Source organism: Barbus barbus, assembly GCF_936440315.1.
Source record: "Barbus barbus genome assembly, chromosome: 6".
Taxonomy (NCBI): domain Eukaryota; kingdom Metazoa; phylum Chordata; class Actinopteri; order Cypriniformes; family Cyprinidae; genus Barbus; species Barbus barbus.
The window spans coordinates 14,288,071-14,300,215 of NC_136734.1; the positions used below are offsets into that span (position 1 = coordinate 14,288,071).

General features: G+C 35.5%; 1 protein-coding gene across 2 annotated transcripts in view; it reads right to left on the bottom strand.

Annotated features, from left to right (window-relative positions):
• Nucleotides 1-666: 666 nt before the first annotated feature.
• Nucleotides 667-12,145, bottom strand: part of LOC306871186 (serine/threonine-protein kinase SIK2-like) — a 31,993-nt gene continuing 20,514 nt past the window's right edge. For both annotated transcript variants that reach the window (XM_079418957.1, XM_079418956.1), the window contains exons 10-15: nt 9,843-10,059; nt 8,518-8,781; nt 6,399-6,559; nt 6,091-6,210; nt 4,117-4,211; nt 667-4,021 (exon numbers count right to left, since the gene is read on the bottom strand). In XM_079418957.1, the coding sequence (XP_079275083.1) occupies nt 3,586-4,021; nt 4,117-4,211; nt 6,091-6,210; nt 6,399-6,559; nt 8,518-8,781; nt 9,843-10,059 (1,293 nt within the window). In that variant the 3' untranslated portion in view covers nt 667-3,585. The remainder of the gene's footprint in view (nt 4,022-4,116; nt 4,212-6,090; nt 6,211-6,398; nt 6,560-8,517; nt 8,782-9,842; nt 10,060-12,145) is intronic.

A 12,145-nucleotide genomic window follows, 5' to 3' on the forward strand; every position in this document is an offset into this window, starting at 1 on the left:
ACTGTACACTGTACAATTATATTACCTTTGAATCAGAATACAAAATTTCATAACGCTAATGCGAGGGTGTTTCTAATACAGTGTCTATGGGAGTGACGGTAAATTTGACAGTTCTGTCAAATAGCGATAGCAGCTAACGTATTTACACTGAGTGAAAATAGCAGGATTTTTGTGCTATGCATACTACTTGTTGCAAATAGTGCTAATTATCTGCACCTCAGTATTGTAGTAAAAACAAAAAAACAGTATGCAATAACGTATTGTGTAAATTATAATTTTAATTCAAATTGATACCACCTTATTGGTACAATAAAGCCCTCCCTACTCCTACCCTAACCCTATCCGATACTTTATTTTCAACTTTTGGATTATTTCCTTAATTTTTATTGAAAAAAAAAAGTTTGGCAAAAGGCGGACTCGAACTCGGTCAATCGCGTCAAAAAACACGATAACACACAATCTACCATCTGCACCACTGGAGCTGATTCGTTAGCTGGTTCTAACTATACCTACCTCTTCCGGTTTGTCTGATTTATTGTGTTTTCTGACTTATTTTGTTTTCGGATTTGTCATTATGTTTGCAGAATCATGATTTGTTTTGCACTTCTCGGCCACCGTAGATGAGAGATATTTATGAACAAAATATCACTCAAACATTTTCACTCAAGGAACGCGACTTTTATTCCCCCTTGTGCAAGGAACTCTGCATTTTCAACTGAATATAACAAAATCCATATTGTGATTACATACTGGGAAACATTTTAGCACTGAAAAACGACTATAACAAAACAGTTCACTTTTCAATATCGGTATTAATATCAACAATAGTCAAGAAGCATCTGACTACAAATTCTAAATAGTCACAATAAGATATTTTTCCTCCTTAGGCATAAAATGACAACAATCAATATCAACACCCATTTTAAACATCAGAACTATTACTCTAGATATTGCTATGCTTTTGAATGGCATATACTGTAGGACCATGACCGCTATCTCATGTAGCTGGATGGTTCCCGAACAATCCACATAGTGGACTTCAAAATACAACCTAAATGGAGACTTTGGTTCAAGGTATCTGTCAAAAGAGGGTGCTTCATACTGCATTTCCAAACAGGAAGTTGTACATGAAGAATTAAATCTAAAAACAGACATTCTTCAAAGAGGAAGAAGAAGAATTGAAAGGCACAACACTTAAGTTTCTAAAAAAATCAGCTGGACTTCGGTATGAGTCATAGTGCACGCTGTGTGAGATCATTGTTAATTCTGATTGGTTTAAACCATGTAATTCTGAATGCTCTAAAAGCAAACATACTGTCAGAAAAACCATGTACTGTAACCTTGTCCATGTCTACTTCTCCAGTCCACTCTGATAAGTCCAAAGTAGGTAGTGTGATTTTAAAGTCAACATGAACTCAAAACGAACTCTATTTACTTTAACGCGTGTTGTTTGGTCTTACTCTGCATAACCATTGGTGTATATTATTTCACAGATTATTTTGTAATCTTTCATCATTGCTCCACCCGAAACAACTTTACTTTGTTTGACATCATCTAGGTCTTGCCTGTTAATGTTTACTAATGGTCAAACAGAAATGTGGTAACACTTTACAATAGAGCTACAGGAATGAGTCCTAAACCCAGAGTAATCATCACAACGTCAATGCCTGAAATCAATTCTGTGGTTCACACAAGCTCATTATTCATTAAAACAAAGTAATACACCACCCATCATTTTGAAAAAGGTGGTTGCTAACAAGTGGCATTAAACATGACACTAAACATGAAAAATCATCTTTTACTGCCTTGTTTGGTTTATACTTCCTCAAACTATTCCAACTCAAATTTTCCAACTTTATTTTAGAATTTAAATAAAGGCCTTAAGAGTTGTGAGAAGTTTAATGGTGGTGACATTGAAGTTGTGTGACCGCTTCTGGTGATTGTATTTAGTCTTCAAAATTCACAAATGTTATGTTCATTGTCTTGAACAAAACGTGCAAGAATCATACTTTTGCTGGCCACAGAGCTTATTTTACACAATAATCGAATTGGAAAATCCTATTGGCTTTTGCCGAGGGAACCAGGGTGATGCCAATGCTGCATTCACACCATGTCGTAATTACTAGATGATAACTTGTGCCAGAACTGTGAATTATACATTTCTATGGCACTATTAATGCCAAAACAAGTCTGTGTAATTTGAGTAATCAATAGAAAAAAAACAATACATCAAATAACAGTCCTTATGCAAATGCCTTATTAATAAACTTTATTTAGTGGGACATTAGATGAATTCAACTGTGCTGGCTGCATTAAGGTACTGTATGTCTTTTATGTTTTGTAGATTATCCTGGCATTATTAAGACATTAACAATAGTCAATTACTGGAATTATTATTAATTATATGAATCAATTATTAAACAGAAATATTTCCCAATATTATTACTTCACTACAATTCGTAGCTGAAATTGCTGTCATTTGAAGTGTTTTTGTGCGGTGTTGCAGCAGTCAGTTGGTACAAGTCAGAGCTCTCCGAAAATTCACAATTTGTAATTATGAATTCTAAGAGGACATGAACGTTCTCAAGTCAGAATCTCATAATTACGTTAATCCTGACATGGTGTGAACGAACCATAATGTCTGGGTTGGCTTGCAAAATTACAGAATATGTGCAGCACTTAAATTAGTAAGTGCTTAGTTAATACATTAGGTATTGAGAACTAACAAATCAATGGCAATATGTTACAGCATTTATTAATCTTGGTTAATGTTAATTTATTAATATGCTATTGTTTATTGTTGCTTTGTTTATTTTGTTTTAATTTACTAATGCTAAGTATTGCGAATATATAAATATAAAGTTAAAAAGTATTATTATATGCATAAATTCAAATCAATGTAGATTGATAAATGCTGTAAATTATTGTTTGTTCATTGTTGTTTATTTTCTGGCCAGTTTACGATTCCTAATTAACTTCCTTTCTTTTTTTTTAAACAAATTGAACCTTATTGTAAAGTGTTGGCAATGTTTTAAACTCCGGTCTGACTCTATATTTTGTTCTTGTCTTTCATTCAGAAGTTCATAACTCAGAAAAATAGACTCAATGCTGTTTCATGTTGACTTTAAGATTATTTATTTTTTTTATCCCTTAGATAAGTCCTAATATTTACACATTTCTCTGTTGATTATATCTATTATTTAAAATCACACAATACTAATAAGGAAAACTTGAGTAGCTACTGATCATTTAAGGATGAAACAAACTAATTATAAAAACACTGAAACTCGTAGAATTCTAGTATTATATAGGAAAAGGAATATTGCTTTAATACTGATTTTTAAACTCTATGGTTTCTGCACTACATTTAATCTGTGCTTACCAGAAAAAACAAAACAAGAAAACATTTCAGGACACTAGCGTATCTCACAAACATCTCTGAAAATGAAGTTCTGTAATGGTCTACCACAGTTCTGTAGGTTTATAAGATGTGACACAAACCATGGCGTCTTGTTCGTCCCTGAGGGCGTTTTTTTCACCACATCTTCTGCCTGAGAGCCAGCCTCAGAGTGCTTTATTTCACATTTAGTTTACGAGTACACAGCCCTGTGGGGCCTCTACGGTCTCCATCTTCTCGCAGTCCAGGAAGGGGGCTTCAGGTGCAGGTTGAGCTGAAGGGCTCTCTGCTTTGCCCGTTGGGAGAGGTGGCTGAACAGGACTCCACGCGTACAGGGGCTCTGTAGGGAGGAATGGGGTGTAGTTTGTGCAGTTGTCTGGCGGCAGAGGCCAGTCTGGGAAACGGGCTGGCTTGGGGCTGTATGTCAGGGATGAAGTGCCGGGCTCCAGAAAAGGGGTTAAGGTTTGGGTTCGTGTGACGGGAGGGCTGGACAAGGGACTGCTGCTGTTCTGGGGGTCTCTGCTGTCCTGGGGAGGGCGGTAAGCATCCTCAGCCAGCTGCATCTGGTGGAAGTAAGCCTGTACCTGAGACTGCTTCTGGAGATAAAGCCTCTTCTGCTGCAGTCTGCGGAGAGAATTACAAATGAACAGATGTGTCATAAATAAAACTTAAGGACAACTTCAGGATATCAGTGCATTATGAAGGCAGTTGTTCCTGACCTGTGCTCCTGGAGTTGTTGCTCTAAAGTGCGTGGTGCAGCCTCTTTACAAAACATCTGTCCACTTCCAAGACCACTTGCCAACTGACTGGCCCTCTGAAAAAAACAAGCCATAATCCATTTTTTAAATAAGTATCAGCTCAGTCATGAAACTATAGATTGCACAGTCCTTCACATGCTAGCAAGCAAATTATTTACTACATGGGACAAGCTGATTGGCCTCTGCTGATTATGCAGCCATTAAAACTGTTTGCACAACATATAAATGGTCTGGTTCAGTGTTTTTAGTAAGCTTAGTCTCAGCCTCAGACATCACGCCCACGGAACGTTGGCTGAACGTCTGATGCATATGGCACACTTTTCTCGAAACACTTCAGGAATGTCGAAGTCGTCATCTGACTGGTTGAATTAAACCGGATTTCTAGGAGAGGCGAGTGTCGCGTTTATTTTCGGTCCACCAGGAAACAAAGATGCCGTGGCGCCAAAGCCCCTCACGAAAGGAGAAAGCTGTCGTGTTTACAAATGTAACGACGAACGCTTATCAGGGTCAACTAAATGCTGGATTTTCAAAAGTATGTGAAATATTTAAAGTTTGCGGCATAGAATTTTTAAAATACATCCGAAAGTTTTACACACCGGTTTGTTATTGTGGCGACAATTCCACTCCCCAAAACGTGACGCTAAAAGAAACAAATTATGATTGGTTGTTTGACATGTCGTTCAAACGGCCTCATGGGCGGGCTTTGGCCAATGAAAGCAGACATCTATTCCAGACTTTCAGCCGTCAGTCTGAAGGTCTGGCTATGCGAGACTATAGTAAGCTAGTCCTGCAGCACACTATCAGAGTTCCTCTGAAACACTCCACCTCCCCCAGCTCCACCTGTCCAGATCTGCTATGGGATTTATTTGTGCCTATTCACGTAGCAGCATATTTTACATGCCCACAGCATCATGTCTGTGTATCTATTGACAGCAGCAAGTCCATATTTTCTCTGCAGCAGCAGGAGGCATAGCAGATCTAGTTCACCAGTTGTCAATTTTTTTCTTTTTTTTATATTTTATGAAGATAATTGCGGCTCAGATTTCCAGAACTAAACCAGCATAAACTAAACTGGACTAGCACATAAAGTCGCGCTGGTTTTAGATCAGATTTTCAGTAGGGATTAGAGATTAATATGTTATGTTGGCATAAATACTACTTTTAAATACTGTTTTGTGATATTTGGGTCAATCGCACTTATTATTATCATTATTTAGTTTGGTCTGATTCTGTTTTTACTGTCAATTTCAATAATATATTAGAAATGTAATTAATACATACAATGACTTGAGTACGCATCTTCTATGATGGGCATGTCTTAGTTTCTGAATTAAAATTGAGGTGCATAAAGGCAATAATGTAAGGTTGATACAACTGTGCTGATTATAATAATGAAGAAAAAAACAAAGAATTACATTTTTTAAAATTAGTTGTAGAAGTACTTCGGCAATCTTATAATATTATTTCTTAGAAGAACAATATTTTAATAAAAGCTTATTAATATTTGAAAAATGGTTGTACTCATAATCAAAGTCATGTGATTTAACCAACAAAAAATTATAATAATTTGAGCTTGTCATGACAAGGCAAGATTAGTTCAGGCTGTAAAATGTCACGTGGTGTGACTACCCAAAAACAAGAACAACAACAACAACAACAAAAAAGTTAAAATACCCTTTATCTTGAAAAATCTATTTAAAACAATAGCTATATACATATATGTGTGTTTGCATATACTTATGTTATATGGAAAATATTACGTTTTACTTGATGGTTACACCAAGGAAACTCGAAAATGATATAAAAATTTTAAAACCATCAAAAACCAACGAACACAAAGAGTAAATTTCTAAATATTTTGCATTTGTGATTTAAACCAAATTTTCACAATAAATTTTCTTTATTGTGTTCAATCTTATACGTAATTAAGTATACCTGTAGTCGCTGAGCGAGGTACTGCGTCTCCAAACTCTGCCTCCTGGATAGCAGATAAGGGTGCATTTTACCAGTGAACGTCAACGTATCTTTTCCACTTAGACATTGGCGTCCTTCGCCCTGAAATTTAGAATTTGTTTCATATCAACATAAATCAAAGAGAACTGCCATATTCTAAGTCTAACAATAAAAAAGTTAAGACAAAAACATTCTGCTACCTATTTTATTCCACTTTCAAAGGCAAAATACCCATGCATAAAATGTAAAAATAGAAAACGATCTGATAACAGCACAAATAGCTTTCTGACCTGGTGGCTGAATGGGTGGTGAGGCTCTAGGAGCTCCTGGGGACTGATGGTGGGTTTACCGCCTCCTCCACCATCTCCTAACACTATCTGGGCTTTGTTTAGCTCCAGGAAACCTTTGGTTCTGGCCAGGTTCTGGAGGTGCTGTCTGAATGCCACTAAACCTGTTGGGTTCAACAAATGCAACAGACATTTAGAGTCAGATGAACTGGTGAAGATATTCCTGTGACTGCTGCAGGGGTGGTCTGACTCATAGTCTTGACTACTGCTATAATTAGTACAGGAGTGAATCACTGCGATTATTTACAGCTTTTAAAAGTAGTCATTATTCATAGAAGGTCAGATATCATTCAGAATGAGGGTTATTTTATCCGCTAACAATAAATCTTCCAAAACACTGATTATGACATGCAAATACATGCCTTCAAGTGACTAAAACTGTAGTCATGCAAGGTTTTCTGCTCCATTCACATATATGGGAGAATGGATACAGTAGCAGATTTTGTCTTTTGTAGCACATTATACTATAGGGCTGTTGAATGCTTGAATCTGATTGGTTGATGAATGTTCTAAGGTGTGTAATTATTTTCAAGGTAACAAACGACTAAATTAGTTCCAGGCAGGTCACACTGCGTGTCCATATCACTTCAGCAAATGATTTCAGTTATTATTAAAGGTCCTTTCAGCCTACAACAGCAAAAGAACCAAACCCACAAAGACACTGAAGCAGCAAATTAATATAGTAAACAATAGGAAAAAATGACTAATTATTTCCATGTTTTTGCCACAAAATACTATTATGTACGGAAAGTGCATACTCCCACTCGCTCTCACTTACAAATGCACACATACTGTACAGACAAATAACTCACAAAAAAAACGTGTTTTCAGCGCTGCTGTGCCGATTTTATCAGTAAAACATTTTAGCAATTTAAAAGCTATATGACGTCTCTCACCATAGAGAGTTAATAACGGCGCTGTTTTTGAAGCAAATAAACTTATAGCTTTTAGTAGAAATGAGCTGCATAAGAAATTAGTCCTACATGCAAGAGCATTTTAAGGACAAAAACCCGACGGGGGTCTTAATATACAACATCTGAGTGTCATCTGAATGTCTTGAGATGTGGTAACGAGTATAAGAATAATTGACTCCGTTCCATGTAATTACTAGAAAATAATACACACCTAATGCATTTCTATAGGGAAGAGACATTTGATTAATACACAGTCTGCATTTAACAGAATAACCTCTGTGTAATAACTGTATAGGTCATTTTTTGCCAAAGAAATTGGTACAAAAAAGGTTCACTAAAAATGTACAATTACACATTGAATTAAATCTGATTTTTTTTTAAGAATAAAGACTTAAACAGTATTTTCGTATTAACCATACTCCAATGTGTTGCTTTTCTTCAAAAAAGAAGTATAATTTAGAATACTTAAATAAAAGAGTACTTATCATGGAAATATACTTTAAAAGAATATACTTAAGTGCGAATGCGCGAACATTGAATGTAATGTTTTTGGACATTACACTGCATGTTAACTGCAATTTAATTAAATATGAATTATAGTTTAAATTTTATATGAAATGCAATAATTTCAACTTAAAGAGTGTTTTTTTTTTTTTTTTTTTACTTTTGAAGTAGGACTTAAGTACATATTTAATTATAATTTCATAATTACTTCTACTGTCTCTATATGGTTAAAGTGTGCTGCTGAATGTACTGTACTGAGAAGCATTTATGGTAAACTAAAAAATACTAAAAACTTTATCATGTATTTCAACTATGGCTGTCAATTTAACAGGTTAAATTGTTCAAAGTTGTTCCAAACCTGTTCGAGTTTCTTTCTACTTTTGGACACAAAAGAAGATATTTTAAAGAATGTTGGTAACCAAACAGTTGACGGTAGCCATTGGCTTCCAGAGTATTTTTTCCATACTATGGAAGTCATAGGCTAACTAAATCTGTTTAGTTACCTGCATTCTTTAAAATATCTTCTTTTGTGCTCAACAGAGGAAAGAAACTCATACAGGTTTGGAACAATGTGAGAGAAACAAAGACAAAGTAAAAAAAAAAAAAGTGATTTAAAAAAAAGGATGAACACAAATCATCCTGACCTTGAGTAAGAGACGTGTCTGAAGCCCTTCGCCCCTCTCTGAAACTGACTAGTGAGTGATTATGAACGCCCTGCCTCTCCGTGTTGAGCGGCTGAAGGGTGGGCTCAGGGGGCTTCATGCCCAGGAAGACTGGAGCTGTGGGGCTGGCAGGTCTAGTGCTTAATGCATCCTTCAGAGCTGGATTCTCTTCAGGCAAGCTGAAATCACTTTGAGTCGAACCCAAGCTGTACTCTGAGTCCATGCTGCCGAGAGACGGGTTTAGACCTGTAGAGAGGAGCTTTTGTTGTAACTGAAGTTCAGTCAAGAATATGGATGAATAATATGGATAACCGTATTTATTCAGTGTCAAAACTAACACCAAATCTCAAATTGAAGTTAAAACTGAATACATAAATCTTAGTAACCAAGAAATTTCAGAACTGCAACATTATGCATGGTTTACATTACAAAGTAAAACATTAATCCAAGCCTTGCTGAACACATTCAGTGAATTCTCTGAACATGCTCCTTGCTGTACTGACTACACGTCTGATTTTATTCTCTTTATTATGTAAATCACTTTGAATTCCCATTGTTAAGGAAATGTGCTTTATAAATAAACTTGACGTAAGCGACATGAGCAAAATCAAAGAGTCACAAACTGTCTACTACAAAAAAGCTGGCTGTTAATGTCAGTGGAAAAAAGTACTGTAAGCAGTTTAGCTAGGATGCCAAGTTTTGAAATCTTCCTCACAAAAATTTAAATACAACTGATCATGTGTTTGAATCCATTTTTATTGCATATTGTTTTTATTTTAATTTTAAACATAAATGGAAATTTAATAGATTTAAATTTTTATTTGAATGCTCAATTTAAAATAAATACTGTTATTCTGAACTTTCTATTTATCAGAGAATCCAACAAATACAGTTTACACAAAAGAATATACAGTGCAATTGTTTAAACACTGATAATAATAAGAAATGTTTCTTGAACAGCATATCAGAATGATTTCAGAACGATTGTGTGACAATGAAGACCGGAGGCTGAAAATTCAGCTTTACGATCAAAGGAATAAATCAGATTTTATAATAGGCCTATATAAAAAATAGAAAAAAGTTATTTTGAATTGAAAGAATTTTAAAATATTACTGTTTTTACTGTATTTTTTAACAATTTTTTGATTCTGTATATTGATCAAATAAATGCAGTCTTGGTGAGTATAACAGACTTTCAAAGATTTAAATGCTAATATATGATTAAGACACTATATATTAATACTGAAGCGTATTAAAGACTATAATTGCCTGCCCTCATCACACACATTATGAAATCCAGTACTAACCTGTGATAGGCAGCACAGCAGGTTGGTTGGTGACCTCAGAAAGCGTATGCCGGCGCTGACTAAAGCGAGCTGTATGAAAGGCGGCGAGGGGCACAGCATGCTCTTCCTCTGCCTCAATGCCCTCATCAATGGATGTCTCCATAACGTTGCTAGGCAGCGAGCCACTGACTTTGCGGACAACGACTGGAGGAAGCGGGTCCAGTAAGCAGCCATCCACCTGAGATATAAATACACAAACACACCGTTTGCAAAACTATTTTGGGCTGAAACAGCTCAGCTCAGCTCTTTGGGACATTTTCACTTAGCATTTTCCAGAACTGACAAGGGAAATCAAAGCTGCAACTCAATGGATTTAACTACTAGTTATTCCCAAAGAGGCAAACAAGAATGCTTTTAAATGTATATAATAGTAAAGATTATCAGTGAACAATAATTTAAAGTTGGCATGAAATTCAAGTCTAAATCTTACTGTGAACTTGTCTAACTCAATCTGATATAATCACATCACTATTCACATGGCGCAGCTGATAGGTTTCTTTTCACATCAGCAGCCAATGAGCTTGCTGCTCAACATTCAAATACTTGGCTAGTGGTTGCTGTAGCAGTTGCAGGGCGCTTCAGAAACCCTCCACTTCCCCCAGCTCCACCTGTACAGATCTGCTATGGGGTAATTCATGTTTGTTATATACGGGTGTTATTTCATATTTAGTTTTTTCATGTTTTATGTGCAGCAGCAGTATTTCCTACAAGCTCCAAGATTATATCTCCTCTTTTGTTCATGACATTGTTACTCTTTTCTGGTACATTCTACCACAATAAAAGTGTTTCATTGGCATTATGAACCGTTAACATCCATGGAAACTTTCCAGTGCACAAAAGTATCTTTTAGATTACATGTTCTTAAATGTACTTTACAGTACAAGAAGAAACATGCTTCTTTTAAGAACTGTTCTCTAAAACTGTTCTCTTTATTTTTTTTTCCAAAGGCATCGCTGCAAAAACACCCTTTGTGTAACCTTTGTTTTTAAGAGTGTAGACAATGTCATCTGTTTCATTTATGAGAAATTATGTAATTTTGCTCTGCTAAATGCCCACAGGCGACCAGCAGCTTTCCTGAATTACAATAAGCCAGCTGATATAAGTTTGTGAGAGCGCGACCTCAATGTGTTTGAAGAGATCCCTAGATTGCCATCTGTTCAGCTCCACAGGCGCTTAGGCTAAATGAATGACTTATCACACGTCCCTTTCTTCATAAACAAACATTTACTTCTATTCATTTGGCAGACAGTTTAACAACAACTCACAGTCCATTTAAGGACTACTTTTAGAAATGTGCTTGTTCCCTTGGAAGCTCTTGACCTTGGTATTGCAAGCACCAACAGTACAGAAAATGACCTGTTGGAGGGCAAATTGGTATGTATACGGCAGAGTCCCCACTGGATGAGTCAACGCTGCACGTCAATTAAAGAACAGTAGCTATGGAGATTGCCTTGCGACAGCCAAGGTTACAAATGTTGTAGTCACACTTGTCATGAGTGGAGAGAACACCCAGCACTCATCACATGGGTGGCCCATCACTGGCACATCAGGGGCATTTACAAACACAGAGCTGTGCTGTTGTGCTGAGCAGCATGATCAGTATTTTATATCATGGTATGTGTATATACATAATAGTTCATTTTGCTGGAAATTTGTTGAAAAATTATTTATATTTTGATAATTATTAACAGTAATATTTTGGACAATGAAGTAACATAGTTTATATATGAAATCATTAAATAATAGTAACATTCCAGACAATACAGTGAAATAATTTTTTAAAAGACAATTGCTTCATCTCTGATCAAAAATAGTTTATAATAGTAGTTTATATTAATAGCTTTTATCGAAAATAATCATCATTAATAAAAACGACAATAATGATAATATATAATAATTTTAAGCATTGCAATGAATTCATTAAAAATGGACTAATTTGACTAACTTTTTTGGAACAAAAAAGGTGATTATAAGAAACTAAAATCTGGCATTTGTGCAATAACTACATCACAATATAAAACAATAGACACAAAAAAAATACATTGTTATTTTATATTATATTACAATTAATAATGTGTTAACTAAATCAATTAATTAAAATAGGATTATGAAATATTGTAAAAACGACAATAGACTTGCTACATAAAGCTTGATTTGCTACACTGTATCAGGTGATATTAGGAGGAGGGACATTTTCATTACAGAGAGAATTTGATTGGACAAAATCTGTGTAATGCAATACAGTTCATCAAAAAAAAAGTACA